Here is a 23,283-nt window from a genome sequence, read left to right on the forward strand (position 1 = left end):
AAATAATAACAGAAACGGTAAAAGAGTAATACTATAATTATTAAGACTTGATTTCTTGCCTTCTCCAACTGAAAAGTCAAGTGATTTACTATTTAAATATTTCTTTACCAAAGACATAAACTTTGTCAGCGCCAGCAGTATGACAATCCCCATCGTAACTTTAAAAGTACCAATTTTATATGTGGTTGTGTATAGCTTGTGTTATAATAAGATCTATTTGCGGGCAAGTTTTAGTATCAAGCTGAACTAAACTGATTATGTCCAATTAATTTGTTCCCAGCTAACCGTGTGAGAGGGGATCGGTGTTACGTGAGATATCTAAATAGACTTTATGCTACATTAGATCTTTTCATATTTTATGCTAGCCTATGTGTAAAATGTAAGTAAAGTTCTATAAAAGTGAAGGGCAACTTCAACTTGCACAATATTAAATTAAGAAATAGAATAGATTAGAGCAAAAGAAAAGATTTTCCTCATTTGTACCAAGGACTCACCCAATTTTACACCTATACAGGGTTCTAGAATATTCATGGATTCAGGGAGCACGACTTGATTTTACGCTTTTTGATAAATCGCAGAAAAATCTACGTGACATCTCATTTTTGGATTTTATGTGACAGTTCATATCTCTACTTTGCTTTATCGCAAGACTTTGGAAGTACTAAGCACAGAGTACATTGGTATAATATATAAGATACTAAGTAGAATAATTATTATTTCCTACATCCATGCTTTATCGTCTATCTAAAACGCAGTCTATAATTTACTGACTAGGTAATTTCATTGTTCTTTATACAGCTTATGAAAAACGTTATACATACCTCTAAGACTTACCGACATACATTAAAATATAGTTATATTATCAACCTTATTATAAACAGCAAAAACATCCTAACCTACGTTACACTGCGGTTAATTACACTTCTGCTACTCCACTATTCATAGAAATAGGTATAGCACAAAAAGGGACCCATCGCAAACAAGGTATCTAGCTAAATTACGAAATAAATCAGTGTTTGTAGAAACTACAGCCGACGTGTGTCCAACCAACGCGGGGCAAGATTTAATTTGTGAATGGGTCAGGTCGGACGTTCTCGTTGTTTGCGTGAGGTTTTGTTGAACTTTAGTGAGGGCCTTTGTGGGGGCCTTAAAAGTCCTACAGACAGATGACCTTACCACAATATCTCCACGGTCAACTCAAATCCAAAAAGTTTAACCCCGGGGATGTAGCTTACTCCTGAAGATTTTTTTAAAGTGAAAATATTACGATAAAACTTAAGAAATCTGTACTCTTATTATAAATGCGAAAGTTTGTTTGTTAGTTGGTTTGTCCTTCAATCACGGTGCAACGAATTGACGTGATTTTTTGCATGGGTATAGATAAAGACCTGGAGAGTGACGTAGGCTACTTTTTATCCCGGAAAGTCAAAGAGTTCCCATGGCCTTTTTAAAAACCTAATTCCACGTGGACCAAGTCACGGGCATCAGCTAGTTAAAGCGGCTTAATTGGAGGGAAAAGCGGAATATTAGTAACTAACTTATGCTCGCGACTTTGTCCACGTGGACTCAACTCTCTATTTTACTCCCTTAGGAGTAAAATTTAAAAAAAAACCTATCTTACGTCAAAAGAGCTATCTGCATGCCAAACTGCCCGATCCATCCAGTAGTTTGAGCTATGCGTTGATATTATAGATCAGTCAGTCAATCAGTCACCTTTAGGTACCTTTTATACATTAAGATTAGCTAATGGCCGCAAGTTCATTTGCGTGGATTTAGAGTTTTACAAATCCCGTGAAAAGTCTATGATTTCTCAAATTAGAAAGAAAGAAGAAGAAAGAAAGAAATGACGTTTATTTATACAAAATTGTGCCACACATCACAACTTAAAGCTAAGAGCTGGTTATTCCGGCGCTTCTTCCACCTGAGAACAAGCAAAAGAAGCGCCGGAACAAACTGTCATATTGTGTGGCACAACCCGAAAAAAGGGTCCCAGCTCAGCATTATGCTGTATGCCTTGTTGCACAAAAACATACAGCGCTGATTTTCAGCTGGTACCCTGAACCGGGTGACGCCACGGAATCATAAACTAATGATAACTAAACCTAACTAATAAAACACACGGAAACATAAAACATAAAAATTAAAAAGTAGCTAATGTTGCTCTCCACGTCTGAATTTCGATCAACGTGATTTTCGCATGGGTATATTCGAGTTCTAGGTTGACGCACAAATCACAGCCTCGTAACTGGAATTTCTTCCTATGTGGTGACAGTTTAGAACCAAAATTCGCCAACTTTGGCGTGAAACAAAACTTCTAGGACATCGGATATACTGTCGTCGCACGATCTGTTTGTTCAGTACACTTAGTACGAGATTTTATGTCTCACCAACGTTCATAGTCTCGACTGTCGAAACATTTCCGCGTTATAGTAAACTGAATCTTAACTAGCTTGATTTAAAGCTCAAGTTTGTCTACACATCTACAGCCAGCGCTCCAAGCGCTGCGAAATTAAAATCAGTAGCATTGAGTTTTTGTTTGAGGCTCTTTAGGTCCATTTTACTTTGACATTATTGTGTTTCGACTCTCGAATAATTCTAGCAACGTTTGGTGAGGTGGAGGAGGAGGTAAGCGTACAGTGAGCGTACTATTGTCGGAACCTAACAAGCGAAAGAGCGGCCGGGTAGCGTGATTTATATAATTTGATTCCTTTAGCCTTTGAATAGTTCAAGCCCCAGCCTTTGTGTTGTTGTTTTCTACACTTTTGGCAAACTTCTTTAAGTTCTTTCTCTCGATTATTGTTTGTCCAGTACAATCGACAAAAGTTTTTATGTGACCCAAATTAAAGAAATCCAATTTGGAAATGATTCAAAGACTGGTCCGTTAATTAGACCATTAAATAGTGTTTTTTACTTTACTGGTTAAGGGATGATTTTTGCCAACACGTGGCCTGTGCGGGCCGTGTCACGTACGAGGCGTGGACGAGCACGGATTTAAAACATCACGAACATTGTGCATAAAAGCATAAACTGTGTCATATAAAATTATGCTTCATATAAAAGCACGGTGAAGCATAAACAGCTTCATATGAAATGTTCACAACGTGTTGGCATAAATCATCCGTTAATTGGGACTTTTAAAGCAAGCTACCTTTTAGATTACGTTAATTCAAAATAAACTAAACTGTATTAGTTACATGGTACAACAACGTGTTGATTACTTAAACGACAATTTAACATTTAATGTTCTAACAAATTAATACCTAACGTGCCAACGAGTAGGTATACCTAACTCGGGATTTATATTGTGGTTGACTCCATTTGTTGCCTTGTTGTTTGCGCCCACTTTGCGCCCTATATGGGTTTGTTGTAAACTTTTTGTTTAAGTTGTACTGAAATATTTAAACTGTAAACGAAACTGTGTACGAAACATTTCTTCTACGAAAGATTAGAATTTCAGAACGGACAAGAACAATGTGATAAATGTCAAACCAGCATGGTATTTAATTTGCAGTCGGTTGGTAACTTGATACGAGCTGTTGTTTGCAATCCCGATGGGGCTACATGGAACTTTCACGAACATCCCTTTTTCAAGTAAAACTTACTTGTTCCTTTGAATAACCTAATTATTGATTATTAAAAACATGAAGGTATTAATTCATAAATTTCGGTTATCAGTTCGTTTACATATTTTTTTTTTGAGAAATGATAGCATAACAAAACTAAATACATATTATAACAGATGTAATAGTAAAATTATTTCCAAATCTCATTATTTTTTACGTCTTGAATAGAATATAAATGGAATGCATGGCTAGAACTCAAATCTGAAGCAGTGAACTAGAGAATTAATCAACGTTAGAACAAATAAGTGCAACGTATGTCTAACCAAGTTGGGGGCACAATTTAATTTGCGGCTGGCTCGTGCTGCCCTATTGTTAGCAAGCCCCAGATGGGGTCGAGTGAAACTTTAGCGTACATGTCTTGTTTGTGTTAGAGGAGTACACGTCTTGTTAATTGTGGTAATTTATGCTTGTTCTTTTGTACAATACATATCTTTGAATTGTTGTGGGAAAGAAAATTAAGTATTTCTTTGACATAAATTGTTAATTAGTAATTTTATTTGTCTTAATTTAAATGAAATGCAATAACCTAAATTATTGAAACAGTAAGCTAGAGAATTAATCAACGTAAGAACAAAATAAATGTGACGTATATCTAATCGAGGTAGGGGCCCAATTCAATTTGCGGCTGGCTCGTGCTGCCCTATAGTTAGCAAAGCCCAGATGGAGTCGGGTGAAACTTTAGCATTCATGTCTTGTTTGAGTTAGACGAATACACGTCTCTTAAATATGGAAATTTACACAATATCACTGCTTTTTATTTTACACAAAAATAAGTGTGACGTATGTTGGTTGCTCGATCTAATTTGCAGCTGGCTCGTGCTACGCAAAATTTGTTAGCGAGTCCAAAATGACACGAATGAAACTTTAGCGGTCATCTCTTGTTTGAGTTAGAGTAGTTCTAATAAAATTGTTTACAATACAAACAATTTTATTAGAACAAATAAATGCCACTTATGACTAACCAAGTAGGGGGCCTGATCTAATTTGTGGTTGGCTCGTGCAACCCTATTGTTAGCGAGCCCCAGATTGGGTCGAGTGAAACTTCAGCAGTATATATTCTGTGCGTTAGCGTGCTCTCTTGTTTGATTTATACATAATATTGTACCAAAATATGAGTTAATTTAAACAATTTCATTGTTAGTCCTATGCAGTCTCTAACCAAAGAGATATCATATTACTGCCCCCCCCCCCCATTAAACATAAATCTGTTTCTTTTACATACAGGTCCAGTGCTATGCTATTACGCACATATATTATGGAGTAAAAGCACAACTGTTCACTGTACCCAGCATGACCAAGTTCCAAGATAATACTGGCATAGTGTGAGAGGGCTACATTACCTCTCCACCCAAGTGTCAAAGTGGGACATGCACTCACTTGTAAATGCAAGACGTGAGAATTTCCCAGCCTGCTGTCACCTGTGCTAACGCCTATTGTAAACATTAATGTAATAGGTATTATTGGCATTGCCTGACGGGTGACTACAACTTGTAAACACTGTCGTATATCAAAGGTCAAAACTGACAGATGAGTCAATCCCGTGGGAAATTATTGGTTTGATGACTAGGGCTGCTGGGAACTGCTGAACTCAACCCAATTTTAGATGTCACTACAACTTTTGAATCTAACCTTTGCGCTAATGTGAACTGAGTTCATAATATTATTGTAATATTTGTAGCGAAGGTAGAAAGAGAAACTTTACTTTACACTCATACATTTATTTTTATCTCTTTTGTTCTAATGGATGGTTGGGGTTTTTCCCTAGTCAACTTTGCGATTAAATAACCGTTGATGATCAAAGATAGATGGCGGGATTTTTTAAATTTATACAAGAAGGGCCTTATTTTAATGTAGATAACGGGTACATACCACGATTAATTATGTGCGATTGAGTTGAAATATCGACAAATAAAAACATCAAATTAATCGTGGTATGTACCCGTTATCTACATTAAAATAATTATGCCATTAAACCAGGAAATAAGCTTAAGAATTTAGAGAAATTTTAGATGTCACTACAACTTTTGAATCTAACCTTTGCGCTAATGTGAACTGAGTTCATAATATTATTGTAATATTTGTAGCGAAGGTAGAAAGAGAAAATTACTTTACACTCATACATTTATTTTTATCTCTTTTGTTCTATTGGATGGTCGGGGTTTTTCCCTAGTCAACTTTGCGATTAAATAACCGTTGATGATCAAAGATAGATGGCGGGATTTTTTAAATTTATACAAGAAGGGCCTTATTTTAATGTAGATAACGGGTACATACCACGATTAATTATGTGCGATTGAGTTTAAATATCGACAAATAAAAACATCAAATTAATCGTGGTATGTACCCGTTATCTACATTAAAATAATTATGCCATTAAACCAGGAAATAAGCTTAAGAATTTAGAGAAATTATTTAAATAAACTTTTATTTAAACAAGGAGGGCTGTTTTTCCCGCTCATCTCGACCTAGTTCATGTAATTGTACAAATATTTAAAAACAAATTAAACACAGCTTTTGTTTGCTTGAAACGAAGTTCGCAATCAAGAGAAACATCCATCTCTAGTGAACAATGAAGATACTGAGCTTTTATTTATATTCATTGATATTTAAATCGTATCTTAAAATTATACAAAAGATATCTATGATAATATTTAAAATATATATCTAAATACTAAGACATTCGGAACCAGTGCACAGTGGTAGATCCGTTTGAAGATTCAAAAGGTTTGTTTCTATTCTATGATATTATCTAGCCTGTAGATCCTTATAACCTTTGTGCAACAGGTATTTCAACAAAACATTGTTTTGTATTCAATAAAAAAAGAAATCCATCAAACCGCAAACGTACCGTACAGCGATAGATAACGGATAATATGATTATTAGGATCTAATATTCCAATAATAAACGTACGTATTGGACGTGACGAAATATGGTAATCGAATGCCGCAACTAACAGAATTTAAACCGAAGAAAAATATGGCCGTCTTTGTGCTCGAGGTAAAATGTAAATTTGCCTATAGAGCGGGCTTCATCATCCATTATTCCGTGTGGAGGTTCACTTGTTGCTCATCGATCGGCCTCCCGGCTCCCACGCTCTCAATTTTTGTTCAGTGTGCTTAGCATGAGATTTTACATCTCACCGACGTTGATAGAATTCGAGAGTTGAAACAAAGTAACCTCATACAAAATGGTCTAGCGCTGTGACACCCTAGTAGTTAAGACTTAGGTCTCATATTTGGTGGAGCCTGGTGTTTCTATCCCGTCTTTGTAACGGAGGTAAAATGTAAATTTGCCTATAGAGTGAGACCCACCATCCATTATTCCGTGTGGAGGCTCACTTGTTGCTCATCGATCGGCCTCCAACGCTCTCAAGTTTTGTTCAATGTGCTAAGTATGAGTTTTACATCTCACCAACGTTGATAGAATTCGAGAGTCGAAATAGACGTTAAAGTAAAATGGACTTAAAGATCCATGAATTAAAGTGAAAAGCGTACCACACATTTTAATTTCGCAACGTTTCCACTTGAGACGCTGGCTGTATATATATATAGGGACAAACTTGAGCATTAAAACAAAGCAATTAAGTTCCAAATTGGGAGGTCCGGGTACGCACCTCTAAATTTTAAGAGTTATGTGCGTTTCTAAACAATTAAAAATGTCACTTGCTTTATCGGTGAAGGAAAACATCGTGAGGAAACTTGCATGCCTGAGAGTTCCCCATAATGTTCTCAAAATGTGTGTGAAGTCTGCCAATCCACACTGCGCCAGCATGACTGACTGTGGCCTGATTCCTTCTTATGGAGAGGAGACCCGTGCTCAGCAGTGGACCGACAATGGGATGATGATGATGAAAATGGACTTAAAGATCCTTGATTTATCAAAGTCATAGTTATAGACAGTCAAAACATCAAAACCACAGATTATAATTTCACAACGTTGGCGCTTGGAGCGCTGCGATATAAATATAATAAACAAACTTGAGCATCAAACAAATCAGTTAAAGTCCATTTTACTTTTACGCAAAAGTGTTTCGATTATCGAATGTTATCAACGTTGCTTGGTGAGCTGTAAAATTTTATACTAAGGCCTCAGGACTAATTTTTGTAAGTGCCTCGGCTGGGATTTTCTTTAAAGCTGAAATTGGACGTTGGGTGACGATAACTATGTTTGCTGCGGTTGTGCGCCCGTCCGACCGTGGAACGGCCGATAATGGCTTTTGTTATTGGATAATGTGACTGAATCTGCGATGGGCGGCGGATATCCTTTGTAGCCTGGGGCGAAATCTTCGCAGTATTGTACTTTTGTAAAGAAAATGTGATGGAAAAAACACGTCTGTTTGTTTTATTTTTGGTAAAAAAGGCGAGCTTTGACATTGGCATGCAAACGTATCTTAGGCGCAACACATACCTACAGAGTGTATTTTTTTATAATAACTTAAGCACAGGTTTATTTAGTTTGACCTACGGTAAAATGAGTATAACGAAAACAAAACACGAAAAAGACTCAAATGGCGAGTTTGAAATGGAGAGTAAATAAAGTTTGTACTTAGTTTGAAAAAGACCCACCCACTCTGCAAAAGGGCTAAAAACTTAGTTTTTTTGCAGCTAAGTAAGAGTTGTCAGTTGCTATCATAAAATGAACTAAAAAAACTGCTGGATACGCATTGCAGCTATTGTTTTGATAACACTTTTAATATTAATACTTAGTATATTAGTATACCTTTTCTCAATTTATGCCTATCTTCTTCGCGTTGCTTCACACTGAGCTTTTGATCATATTAGAAACAAAAGCTTGAAAGCCCCACCCATGTCTTTTACCATACACTTCGTGTAAATAGCAGTCTTTATTAGGTAGGTACATCACGCGAGACTATTATAAAATCTTCAACCCCTAGACTGCGACGTCAATTTAAAAGACAAGCATTGTTTCTTTGTTAGAAGGTGTGACAACGTGTGTGTAAACGTGCTTCTTCTAAGTAAAGGCATTGTAAAGATTTATTAAGGCACGCTCTAGTATTTATTTTATATTCTACACAAAAGCTGTACTAAGGCTGTACTAAAAGATGTTTTCTAGCAACCAATACATACGTACTTTCACAAGCCATTACGCTAAGCCAAATTATCTATAAAACGGTCAACCATAGTATTTCGGTTTCATCGGGATTGTCTCGGTTTTAGATGTTAATTATTAGTTTATCTCGGGCAGTTTAAGGCGATATGCGTCCCAAAAGCGGTGAGCCGTGAGACACATTTCGGATGATCAAAGAATCAAGTTTTGGCCTCAAAAACTAGAAATTTGTTTATTTATTTTTTAATATTATAAAAATTAAAGATATTCTTTGAATTACGACAGCCAAAACACGTTTGGCACAATTTGGCTCGATACAAATTTAGAAATTCTAAATTCCCAAATTGGCCTCTACCGGGAATTGAACCCGGCACCTCTCATTTAAAAGACCGCTCACCACTGCGCCAGGGTCAAAATTCGAACCCATCTAGAATACGTTCTTATTAGTCAAGAGTTCTTGTTCGATGACCCAGCGCAACAATGTGGAGGGCTCTACATACGAGTATCTCCACTGAGGCTTTGACCAATTACAGGTCTCTATCGCTCGATCTCGACATAGCTACATCTGTCCAGCTTTGTGACATAACTTCTCTTCGTGAAGAATCTTGATTGGCTTGAAACTAAAATATGCTTGGTTTTATAGAGGTATATAGGATAGGTTGTCCCTCCGCCGTATGATGTGGCCGAAATATGAGAGCAATCGTTGGTACCATATGGAGGAGAGTCGAGCAGTGATTTCGAGTTGCGAAAGGATAGACACGTTTGTGTGCTTGGCAGTCCACGGAATCCGTAAATCTTAGAAAAGCTAATAGTGACGGGCAACACTGAGGCAACAAAAGAGTGGGTGTCCGCTCACCAACCAGGTGGTCCGACCAGCTAAAGGAGTCCAGCAGGTGTGGATTTTATCACATTGTGAAAATGGCCACCAACAGAAGCCGGTGGAAACAAATAATTCGAGGGCAGTTTGCCAGGACCATGATCTTCAGCAATAAAGGAACGACCTTAGAGAGAGAGATAGAATAGGTGCTCGGTAAAAATATGGTGAACCTTCTTTTTTTTTTTAATATAAAAGTATTGTTACAAAATTATAAAGGCAAGCTTGGAACAAAACATCTCAGTAAAGGCAGGCACAGGCGCGTGTAATGTGTAAAACGAAAATGAAACAAACGCCACAGATAACTACGAACAGAATATTATGGCGTAGCGTATCTAAAGTTCATGCCGCGCTCGCGCTGATCTGTCGAATATTGGTTTTAGGAAGATCGACACCTATAAACCGCACAACTCACAGGTGTGTTCGTGGATCGAGTTGTACGTCTCGCTCGTCCCGCGCTTGGCGGAGCGACGCTGTAACATCTGATCAATCGAGCTTCGCTGTGACGTGGCGGTATTGGTTTCTGGTCTAAGGCCACTCAGTCTGATTTGACATGCTCACAATGAGTGATTCAGAATAAGCAGCTCAAAACGCGCAGCGCTCGTGTGTCTGTACGCACCTTAAGCGAAGAAAGGACATTCGCATTCCATTACATTACACATCCCATGATTCTGGATAAGCCTTAAAGGTTAAAGGATATAAGTAATACTTACTAGGTATCCTGTTGATGGCCCGCAAGGGTCTGAGTACTCGGATCGTTCTTATCGCCGATAAATTTATATTTTCCACGTTCAAAGCGTATTCTAGTGCCCTGAAAATTTTATGAGGTTTAATGACGGTACATAAATCTGTCGGTTTACGATAGGAGTCATACAAATTGAAAATCGATACATCTTGGTGACCCTAAATTGGTCGCCTCAAAAAGAAAAATATAATATTATTCAACTTGCTTATCATCATCAGCCCATTGTCAGCTCACTTCTAAGCACGGGTCTCATATCAGAGTGAGAAGAGTTTGGCCAAGGGTTCACCACGCTGGCCAAGTGCGGATTCCAATCTTCGCGTACCTTTGAGGATATTATGGAGAATTCTCAGGGATGCAGGTTTCCTCACGATATTTTCTTTCATCGTTAAAGCAAATGATATTTTATTGATAAAAACGAACGTTACACCGAAAAGTCAGAGGTGCTTGCCCAGGATAGAATCCCCGACCCCCGAATAGGAAGTCAAGCAACGTCTTAATCACTAGGAATCCACTGTTACTTTTACCTTACTTAGGTAGGTATACCACAATAGTTATAAGATCTAAGAGTAAAATAGAAGTCAGTTCTGATATTTGCCTTGCAATTTGTAACAAAAAGCAGCAAGTTTATTTCTGTAAGTTTTCCATGGGTTTTCCACTGAAAAGTACCTACCTAACTTTAGCAATTTGACTCTTGTAAATTTTATTGCTAGTGGACACGGCCTATAAGAATCCCTCGCTTAGAATAGTAGTATGCAGATAGATTTGGGAGCCATCCGCGTTATTATGACATAACATTTTTGTGATTAACTAGCTTATGCTCGCGACTTCGTCCGCGTGGACTACACAAATTTCAAACCCCTATATTATTCCCCCAAAGGTTGAATTTTCGGAAATCCTTTCTTAGCGGATGCCTACGTCATAATATCTGCATGCCAAATTTCAGTCCGATCCGTCCAGTAGTTTGAGCTGTGCGTTGAGAGGTCAGTCAGTCAGTCAGTCACCTTTTCCTTTTATATATATAGATCATGGGTGTCACTGCCCCCAGCAATGAGGATTACGTAGTAGAGCTACTTACCCAGCCATAACAATAAAGAAATCCAGTCTGTTCCACGAGTCTGCGAGATAGGTTCCGTGGCCGTAAATCCCCATGGCGACCATTTTGATCGTCATCTCCAGGGTGAAAAACGCGAATATTATGTCGTCGAATACCTAAAACATGAAAAACTATAAATAACATTAAAATATCAATACAAAATGTTATAAAATAGCTAAATTAAATAGGGTATGGTAATTTTGTATAGAAGCAGGTGCTACTTTGCGGAAGTCCATGATATCCAAGGAATCATAAGCTCAATCTATAAAAAAAGGAAAGGAAAAGCTGACTGACTGACTGACTGATTGACTGAGTGGCTGGCTGACTGATCTATCATCGCACAGCTCAAACCACTGGACGGATCGGAATAAAATTTGACATGCAGATAGCTATCTATTATGACAAAGACATCCGCTAATAAAGGGTTTTTGAAAGTTCTACCCCTAAGGTACGAGTAGTAAAATAGGGGTTAGAAATTTGTGAGGTCCACGCGGACGAAGTCACGAGTATAAGCTAGCTTGCTATAATCCGCTGACACAAGTTAATCTAGGTGCAATGTGATTTTGTTTTTGCCTATTTTTACGAATAATAAATAAATAATTAAGGTTGTTTCCTTGAATATGATAATTTCTAAACCTCTATCCTCATCGTTTTCTATATGGCAACACGTACCAGTACGCTAAATAGTTTGACAATCGTAAAAGTTTATTTCAATGGAGTAGGAATCAATTAAACTTTGATTATGGGGTAAGGTTTGTTACACAAACGTAGCGTTTTTTTGGCTATTGCCTAATATCACGGAAACTTTCGTGACTATGCTACGATTTTGTAACGTTATAGTAATAATTAAATTAAATTAATAATGTGGAAACACAATTTAACAAACACGGAAAAGGCGATAAGTTTGGATTAAAACTCGTGATGCCTATCGCTTTCTGGTAAATTAATTAGCTAGGACTCACTGAAAATTAAAATTGGCATGTTATATGTATATTATATTGAACATCTAACATGCCTTTAGAGTATAGTACGCGACATGTCGAGATGGTAATCGGGATAAAGACGCGAGGGATCGCCGCGGTGCGGGAAGATGTGCGATCTTCACGTCAGCCGCGCTCGCCCGCACTGGGTTAGCGCGGGGCGGTGCAGGTGTGCGGGGCATTCCCACCCTGATCGCCATCTCGTAGCACGCAAACTCGTGGCAATTCGCATGCCTCAATGTCCCACTGTGTTGTTCTGGCGTACAGCAACCGTCTCGTCAACGCAGCGTGGATGGCGAGCGTCACGCAGTTCAGCAGGATCACCAGCATTGATACCCTCTCGAACCATGTGTGTTTTGTTAAATAACCCAATATAATGTTACCTGTAATATCTTGCACCTGTTGGTAATGCACTGATCGTCAACGCAGGGCTGGTACATGCCGAGCGTCACGCAGTTCAGCAGGATCACCAGCATTGATATCCTCTCGAACCATGTATGTTTTGGTTAAGGAAATCAAAAATTACACTTCTACGAAAACATTGTACATTAATCGGTTAATACAAATATTATAAATGCAAAATTACGTCTATCTGTCTGTTAATTTGTCACGGCCCATCCGTTTAACCGATTTTGAAGTTTGGTACAGAGAATAGAGATAATTTGCATCCTGAAGACGGATATAGACTACTTTATATCCCGCAAAATCAGAGTTCTCATCGGATTTTTAAAAAACTAATTTATATCCACGCGGGTGAAATTGCGGGGCGTCATAAGAAATGAACCAGCTTTTCCTTGTCCCTGCAGCTCCAGCACAATAATTACTTTGATAATGATTTTTTGCGGCTTTTGCTCCGTTTTATCGATACAAAATCCCTGAGAGAGATTTATGTTACACTAATTGTGCTTGGGTTGCTGACTGGGTAAATGTGGGTCAAGCTCGGGTACTAGTGGATTTTTTTAAATCAAAATTGGTGGAATTTGCAAGTACTACTACACAAATCAATGTTCATGAGTGAACGATTGGAAAGAGAAAGATTGTTCTGACCGTGAAATAAACTGGTATAAAACTTTACCTAAAAACAAAACAACGGAACAAAACATATATATTTCTTCAAAGAAAATATTAGAATGAAGAATATAACAGAAACTAACAATTCAAAGAGAAAAACAAAATCAACATAAACCATAATGCGTGCACAACTTTATGCCAACTAGTTATTTCTTCGCAAGAATAATCTTTTATCACAGAAACTATGGTAGATATATTATGTATTCATTGTTACTCGTATTATACTTTACAAATTCCGGTTCCCACGTTTGATTTCTGGTTAAATAATTTTGGAACCTTTTTCCAAATTTGTTTACAGTGAAGTTTTTATTTTTTCTAATCCATGCCTCGACCGGGAGTGCCTTTCTTGCCTCGTGTTATATAGACGTCCTCGCCAAGGCTCGGCCGTCTATCTCACACTAGACCAGAAAACGCTTAGTTCCCAGCCTCGTGTAGTAATGTATCTACTATTGTAGAAAGCTCCAATTTTTCTCATGAACTGTACTTACTAGGTAGAGAGTTGAAATTTTCATAAAATAAAAAGTACATTGTATCGAATGGCATGCAACCCTTCGTAGTTCGATCCGTAAGTCCGACTCACACTTGACTGGTTATATTCCTATATTTTATTATCAGTTTTGTACAAAATGGGCTTTTATTAGTAGAAAACCATATTAACTAAATTTTTACTTTCAGAAAACCTGAAAACGGACAGTACGGACATTCGGCTAATCGGCCTGAACATGTCTGTTTTCGATGTACGCTGCTAAGTGATTTAATTATGAACGTAGTAATTAAAATTGTAGAGAGAATTGGTTTTCAATTAATCCCAACGGATTATTGGTTATTGATTAACGGCTTTTCATAACTCTATTGTAATTTCAATTCGACATATCGCCATACTTAATTTAACAGATTTTGTGCATGTTTTATTAAAAAAACCGGCCAAGTGCGAGTCAGGCTCGCACAACGAGGGTTCCGTACTACAGTCATATTTTTTCGATATTTTGCACGATAATTCAAAAACTATGATGCATAAAAATAAATAAAAATCTGTTTCAGAATGCACAGGTGAAGGCCTTTCATTTGATCCCCATTTGATATAATTATCTGACTTCGAAAATTGAAAATACTAATTATTAGTTCATGACCACAATTTAATTTTTTTGTGTGATGTAACCACAATTTCACGTTTTTCAGATTTTTTCCCGAATGCCTGCTACAAGACCCACCTACCTGCCAAATTTCATGATTCTATAGGTCAACGGGAAGTACCCTGTAGGTTTCTTGACAGACCGACAGACAGACAGACAAGAAAGTGATCCTATAAGGGTTCCGTTTTTCCGAGGTACGAAACCCTAAAAAAACGTACTTTTGCCCGACATAGGTATATTTGCCCAACGGTCAAAAGCGATCTGAAAACCTTTTTTTTTTAAATCCAGATACAAGTTAGCCCTTCACTGCAATCTGACCTGGTGGTGGCTTATTCATTGCTTACCCTACTTTTGAAACAAGCTTTTTAAGGTGTTTGAAGGTGAAAGGGGAAAAGGTTACAACTTACTTATTAAGTATAGCTGACCCTGCGAACTTCGTTCCGCCTAACAGTCGATTCAAATTTTTAATTTTTTTTTTAAATCCCCACGATTTAGGACTTCAGTACTTTGCAGCATCAGGATTGAGGAGTTAGGATCCGAAGTTCAATGATGTACCTAGCCTATGCTTGTTACCTAAAATAATTTTGCATCATCCGCAGTTCCTGAAACATTATAGTTTAGGAGTGCTGTACCCTACATCATCAGGGTTGAGGAGTTGAGACTTGAAGTCTGAGAATAAAGTCGTTGCTTGGTACCTAAAATATGAATTCACTATGAACACTTCCTGAATCTTGATAACTCAGGCGGGCAGTAACCCTGCAGCATCAAGATTAAGGAGTTGAATCCAGAATTTTTTATGTGACCACCACGAAAACTTTTTTTGTTGATTTAAAAAAAAATATTGCAAATCGGTCCAGAAACCTCGAAAAAATCGATGTAGAAAAAAGAACCACCTCCTTTTTGACAGTCGGTTGAAAACCGATTACCTTGAAATATTTACGGAACAATTTTTAAAATATCCCCTTTCTAACAAAAAAAGAATGAATGAAATCGGACTACGCGTTAATGAATTACAACTCAGTATACATTTTAACTTTCATCCCCTCTCCTACGGGAACCATGCTGAATTTCGGGATAAAAAGTATCCTATATTCTTCCTCATAGTATGACCTCAAATCGTACCAAGTTTCATTGGAATCCATTCAGTAGTTTCAGCGTGATGCGCGGCCGTGATACAGACAGACAGACAGACAGACAGACAGACAGACAGACAGATAGACAGACAGACAGACAAAAATGAAAAAAATTACAGTTTTGGGTTCAGTATCGATTATAGAGTGCCCTCGAAAAAAAATTTTCAAAATATCTTCAATGTACAGAATTTGACCTGTTACAGTTTTATTATAAGTATTGATATATTGATTGATTGATGATTATAAGATAAGCGGTAATAGCCTAGTGGTTAGAACATCGGCCTTCTTTTAGGGAGGTTGGTGGTTCGATCCCGGGCACGCACTTCTAACTTTTCGGAGTTATGTGCGTTGTAGACTATAGCTAAAATCCTTCTCTGACTCTCTGATAGACTCTAAGAGGAGACCCGTGTTCTGTAGTGAGCCGGCGATGGGTTGATCATGATGATGATGATTTTGTATGTATCTACTTACTGTAAGATTAGATATATTGTGTGAGAAGAAGGTATTAGTAGTGGTAGTACAGAATATATTAATTACTTATTTTGATTACTTACTTACTTCGATAGGCGCAGCTCAATTGTTTTAATTATGTAAGCAAACTAATTAGAGTTGTTGTTGTGGTCTGTTAATTAATTATTATGATATACTGGTGTAGTAGTGAATAATTGCTCGTATCATCATTAGAGATCACAGTGCAATAGATACATATACAGATTTAGGCATGGTTGCTTCAGGAAATTTTAACACCGTTAAACATGGCGTTACAGAACAGAATGTCAAAGAAAACCATTTTAACGAATGACGAAAACAAATGGTTTGAAAAACACACAAGGCACAAAACAATGTTGCCCAAAGTGGATTGAAAGAATGAACTAAGACATTAAAAAAGACTAAGGCAAAAATAATATTGGCCATGCTTTTTTTAATAGATAATAATGAGTCACAGCTTTAAAACAGTTCAAAATGATCAACGGACATAGCTAGTAATTTGCAATTTCGAATAGAAATGACATTTTCAATTAACCACAATGGGCAGTTGATGAGGGATTAGGCAATTACTAGGTACCGGGCTTAATTTATAGTACCTACCACCCAACATTTTGTATGCAAACATTTTATCTGTTTAAATTGAGTTTTGTTTAGCGGATAATTCAAATTGTTTATTAGTTGATATCATAGTTGACATTGATAATTTCTGTATTAAAAACTTTGTTCCGATTCAATAAACTACAATCCTATTACGTACCTACAACTATAATTATATTATAATGAATATCCATTTTGGTAATATTAGGTACTAGCTTTTTTCCGCCATTTTACGTGGAGTTATTTAGGTTTTATTCAGAATCCCATTGATATTTCTATAAATTCTTGCCTTTTAAGAGTCCACGTTGTAGAGAAAAGCTACATGCGAAATCTCAAGTTTCTATAATATGTCAGTCAGTCAGGCAGTTTATATATAAACTGGCTCACCCACCCCGGCTTCATTCGAGATACATTTTCAAAAATGGTCGAATTTCTTCACTTTTAACTGAAACCTCAAATACTAATTTTTAATGGATACTAATAATTATGTACCTAACTTTAAAAAGACGGATTTTCATACAAACTTTCATCCCCTATATTTTAATCCCCTTATGGATGGATGACATTTCCAAAAATCCCTCCTTAGTGATTGACTAATTACGTCATGAAAGGAACCTATATTGTAAAAATTGCAAGCTTCTAACACTAGCGGTTTAGACTGTGCGATAGATCACTCAGTTTAGACATTTCGTATGTATAGAACATCAGACGAGTCGCAGTTAGCCACTGGATGCCGGCGGCGCAAGACCGTGGCGTGTGGAAGTCCCTACAAGAGACCTATGTCCAGCAGTGGACGTCTATTGGTTTTTGTTGATGATGTATAGAAGATATGCCGCAAACATCAAATGTTAATCAAACACTAAAAACACCACCAGAGTTGCTAATTGAAAATTGTAACACAATTCGCAACGTGAAATCCTAATTAGTCCACATTCAGTAATGAATGCACGTTCAGGCTAGAGCACGGACAATAGAGTGAGCTTGTTAAAGAACAAAATGACTTGGTCCATAATTGCGTGTACCTAGCAATTGTTTTAATTAAAAAAGAAAAAGCAAGTAGTTACCTACCTACCAATCGAAAATGTGTTGATGACAGTTCCCAGTAAAAATGGATTTAGTAAGCTAATTGCCTGATTGTCTCGCGTGATGCCTATTTTACGTTGATGGTATTATGTTAGAAGCCTTCCCGCAAGTCATCCTTTCTTACGTAGGCATCCGCTAAGAAAGGATTTTTGAAAATTCAACCCCTAAGGTGGTTTAATAGGGGTTTGAAATGTGTGTACTCCACGCGGGCATAAGCTAGTTATGTATATTTGGAATCACTCACGATAGTTAAAACTTAAAAATTGTAGACACAATATTGAGAGATTCATTTTACTGTAAGACCATAGACTTCTTATAGGTTTTCCTGTAATCTTGATTGAGACTATGGGAAAAAACCATGAATAAGTTATAAGTATCTTTATCTTTGAATAGTTTATGCTCTGTTATCCGAAAAAACTTTCTAATATTACTCTCATAAAGTTCATGGAGTGCCTTAGATCCGTTAAAATAATAACCCAAGTGGGTAACTAACAGCTAATCTGTCTTCATCTGCGAATGTTTCTTATCTGTGTGAGGTTTGGCTAAGTTTCCGTAGATCAGAGGATTAGCTTGTCGATGTTGGCAACTTCGAGGGTTGTATCGTCTATTAGCCACCGACGATAACTACTTTAGTTGTGAAGTGTTGTGAACGCTGATCATTATTTGATGATAATGTTATGGAGCAGATAGTATCGAGTTTTGAAGGATTTTATCAAACATATGTAGTTGCAAAAGGCTGTTAGATTATTAGGTATCTCATCATCATCATGATCAACCCATCTACCCACCACAGAGCGCGGGTCTCCTCTCAGAGTGAGAAGGGTTTTTGGCCATAGTCTACCACACTGGCCATGTGCGGATTGGTAGACTTCACACACCTTTGAGAACATTATGGAGAACTTTCAGGCATGCAGGTTTCCTCACGATGTTTTCCATCACCGTTAAAGCACCATTAGGTATCTACAAGGTTTTATTTGCGACTAGCTGTTGCTCCGTTGCGACGTGATTGAAGAACAAACCAACAAACAAACACACTTTCACATTTATAATAGGGGTAGTGATTACTTCCGCGGACTTTAGACTTTTAAAATCTCGTGGTAACTCTTCGGTTTTCCTGTAGCCTTTGTCTGTCTACAGGTTGCAAGCTATCTTTGTACCACGTTAAAATTCGTTAAGCAGGTCCTCAGTCTTTACTCAAATATGACGTAAAGAGAAGAAAGCAAGGCCTACAGGCCTGCTAACCTGGTACGGTAGACCGTACCAGGTTAGCAGTAGTAGGTGAAAGTAAAGTGTGCATTTTGGTATTATATTGGCAAATTAGTAACACAGTATTCAACCTATTTCAATTTACCTATAACGGCAAAAGTTAAACAATGTATCTCTTAGATAGCAAATTTTCAATTTAAAAGCAAATTGGGATGCGAGAAGATAACGACTGGTAGTACACAAGTTGTAAACATGTTTATGCTCGTTTGAAAACTTTTATATAGAAAATGGAAAATGTGTCCACATATTGAACAAAAGTATTATGTTCCTGTTGTAGTATTAGTAGGTACTAAGGTAGAGAATTCTTTTAAAATAAGGTAGTATCATGTATTAATCGAAGTAGGTATCCAATAGCAATTAATTTGTTGTGCTTCCACAGTGCAAGGAATTTGCCAAATATGACTTATGCAAGTTTAGTTGTTTATGAATAGTTTACATGTATTTGTAATTCAATTCTCACGTTCTTACAATGAGAGAGTCATTTTAAAGTTCGGAATGCGACTATAAGCTGACCTCCACTAAGAAAGAATTTTGAGGAATTCTTAACCTTCGTTTAACTGTAATATTTTCGTCGTCCGATGAATCCAACCATAGTTGTATTTGACGCCAATATTTTTCCTTATCATCCCTTTCTTTTTCTTTTGATTTTCTAATTTTACTTTGTATCAGTACCTACCCTTATTGAATGCGAAAGTGTGTTTGTTTGTTGGTTTGTCCCTCAATCACGTCGCAACGGTGCAACGGATTGACGTGATTTTTTGCACGGGTATAGATAAGGAGAGTGACATAGGCTACTTTTTATCGCGGAAAATCTAAGAGTTCCCACGGAATTTTAAAAAACCTAATTCCACGCGGATGAAGTCGCGGGCATCAGCTAGTATCTCATATAATAACGATCGTACTTCACTTCAAGAAGTTCGTTTGATCATCTATCTATTTTGAGAAACTCCAATGGGACCATTAAAACACACATAGAAAAACTAGAAAACCTAGTCTTCCCATATCAAATACCTCTATCAGCATTTATAACCTTGCGAGTTTATTGCCTATTACGTCCAAGGGATGAAAAACATTCCGCAAAATTTATTTTCCGAGCAAACAATAATTCCGTCTACCCGGAGAACAAACAACTCGATAATATCTACCGTAATTACTGTCTTTCCGAAGATCGATTGGGTGGAAAAATAATATAATGAAAATGGAGGCCGAATTATTGTCGAGAAAGGGCCATAGACACTATGCTTTTAAGTTCAGCAATCGACGATTTAGTTGCTTTTCGGAAGCTCGATGCCGCGTTTGAATTCTATATGTACAATCCCTAGTCGCACCGATCAAGTCGATTTTTGGAAGTTCGCTGCCGCGTCCAAACGCTACAACGCGCAATTTCAATATAAGTAGCGATCGAACGCTCGAGGAAGATGTCAAAATATCATCAAGCAGCATCGAAACAATTGCTAAATCGCGCTAAATTCCAAAACATCGCTTTGGAATCGCGTGAATCGCGAATGTAGAAATTTATCAAAACTCGATGCAGCATCGATGCAGTACCAAAATCGCTGATCGCTGAAGCTAAAGGAATCGTGTGTGCTAGGGGCCTTATGGATTATGGCTACAATAGCTTAATGGTACGAGGCTCGGATTTCTATCGGATGTTTGGGCTGATTTGATTGGTCCGTGATGAAAATTTCTTGTTGGGCTTTTGGGAATAAGTCAGTTATGTCTTACAAGAGTTGAGTGGGCAAGTTATTTTGAACTTAATTAATGTCGAGGAGAGGTTTTCTTTAACAAAAGAAGATAAAATGGCGCACCCTAAATATAAAATATGGCGTGAATTTATATTTTCACAAAATTTTACATCTATCTAACAAATATCAAAAAATTTAATTTCGCCTTTTATTTACCTAGTCTTCCTATAATTCGGATTATGGTTTACTAGCTGATGCCTGCGACTTTGTCCGTGTGGATTTAGGTTTTTAAAAATCCCTTGGGAACTCTTTGATTTTCCGGGATAAAAAGTAGCCTATGTATATATCTTTAACCATACCTATGCAACGTCAATACGTTGCTCCGTAGCAACGTGATTGAAGGACAAACCAATAAACCAACAAACAAACACATTTTCGCATTTGTAATGTGGGTAGTGATGTCCTGTTTAACAGCGGATAAAGTTTGATCATTAGTTAGATCAGTAGGTCTATACCTATTACCTAACCATGCTTTGAAACTAGTCAATATAATATATGTACCCATGTTTCAAATACAGAATTTACAATGTTAGCAGAAAAAATTAGAAAAGTGTAAGCAAGTGGCAGAAAATAATGTGCATCGGCCTTTAGAATGACATTTCGGCTTTATAGAGTCTCTGTCACGCATACCTATATGACGTTTTGTCCGTCTCAATGACAAAGACAATGCTCTACAAATCCACTATCTATACTTCTAAAGATTAATTTACATTATTTTCTGCCGCGTACTGTAACAGAGCTTATCACCTATAGAACAAGAATAACATCGTTTAATTACTAAGTTTTCTCATTAAAATAATAAACAATAGGTAGGCCTAAAACTTTTATGGTGAATTTCCAGTTTTTGTTAGATTTTCTATTCAAACGAACCCTTTCTTTTTGAAAGGATAGGTACCCTTCTAATTAATGGTGTTGTTTTGTATTTTCTCCAAATACAGGTTTTAAGAAATGTATACCAATCCTTTTATGTGTTTTACATAACTTGTTTTACATAACGGCAAGCGGTGTAAGTATGCATCTCTTATCGAGAGTTACATTTTTGCGGACGTAAGATTTAAGCTCTCTTTGCGTGTTCTATCGCCTCTATAATGGGGAGTGCTCTGAAGAGTTGTTTGATCTCATTCCACCCTCGTTTTTCTACAACCGCACTGCACACAATTCCACTCTCACTACCTGGGTGTCTAATGCTCGCCATTTTTATTAAAAAAAAAAGTTGACATCAAAAAAATAATATGAGGCCAGGGAGTGTGACAATTGCTTCAAAAGACCCTAAGTATATCCAGCAGTGATATAGGTCTCTTAGCAGCAATTTGTTTTTGAAGACACCAATTCAAAGATACACATCTACCTTTTATTCGGATGCAAAAGTATGTTTTTTTTGTTGGTTGATCCTTTACTCACGGTTCAACAGAGCAACGTGAGTTAATTTTTTGTATGTTTGTTTAAGACCTGGAATGTGTTATGCCTAGGCTGCTTTTTATTACGGAAAATAAAAGAGTTCCTACCATATTTTTAAAGAACCAAATCTGGAGGGAGTCGCGTTTATCGTCTAGTAAAGAAATAAAGGTTGTAAGTACTTGTAAATTGTATTTAAGTTAAATTCACTTTTACTTTTAAAGGTTTATATTTTGTTTATCGCACAATTCCGTCCTTCTCATAATCAATTTACGTTAGTACCTCGAACCTTTTCACCTTAAACTTTTACTTCGGATTTTCCTTTTCATGATAGCGACCTTGATAACCGTAATCGCGATCTCGGCTTAGTCCGTAACGTGCAAGGGCTCACAATCTAATTTAAAAGTACCTACTTTAGTAACGTATTATGCTACTGCCGCTTATAACAGAAAATCGCTTCTTATCCGCACTAAATGGTCCATTTTGGGAGTTTTACATCAAAATATCAGTTAAAGTAGCTTTTAAAAGCTCATTTATTTAGGTACTAACTATGAAGAACCAACACACTACGACATTTGAAATATAAGGTCAAAATTGTACTTAAATTCGTGATTTATTTATTGTTCTGTTTATTTTTTAAAGTGATTTCTATATTTTGTTAATTTTCGTTAAAAATATAAGTGAGTAAATTTAGGGAAAATTTAGTTTCTGGTACAAGTTTGATATGATAGGTGAAGCGAGTTACGAAGTAGCATACCGATGGTCTTATGAGTTTGAATGCATTATTTGAGTTTTTTGGAATATTAAATAATAATAAAGAAGTGTACACCTATAGACTAGAAAATAGACTTATATAGAGTAAAGAGATAGGTAGACACCTAGGCAGCCGTGCTTCACCATCACCTACTATTTGATGTAATTGCAGTAAAGTACAAGCACTAGTTTAAAAAATATTTTATCATTAATATGAAATTACTACAATCATACA

General features: G+C 36.9%; 1 protein-coding gene across 6 annotated transcripts in view; it reads right to left on the reverse strand.

The window, feature by feature from the left end:
- Ca-alpha1T (Ca[2+]-channel protein alpha[[1]] subunit T) overlaps positions 1–23,283 on the reverse strand; it is a 63,377-nt gene that overhangs the window by 23,798 nt on the left and 16,296 nt on the right. For all 6 annotated transcript variants that reach the window (XM_069502504.1, XM_069502506.1, XM_069502502.1 and 3 more), the window contains exons 2-4: positions 12,767–12,876; positions 11,386–11,519; positions 10,279–10,376 (exon numbers count right to left, since the gene is read on the reverse strand). In XM_069502504.1, coding sequence (XP_069358605.1) covers positions 10,279–10,376; positions 11,386–11,519; positions 12,767–12,859 — 325 coding nt within the window. In that variant the 5' untranslated portion in view covers positions 12,860–12,876. The remainder of the gene's footprint in view (positions 1–10,278; positions 10,377–11,385; positions 11,520–12,766; positions 12,877–23,283) is intronic.

The sequence above is a fragment of the Maniola hyperantus genome, chromosome 13, assembly GCF_902806685.2.
Source record: "Maniola hyperantus chromosome 13, iAphHyp1.2, whole genome shotgun sequence".
Taxonomy (NCBI): Eukaryota; Metazoa; Arthropoda; class Insecta; order Lepidoptera; family Nymphalidae; genus Maniola; species Maniola hyperantus.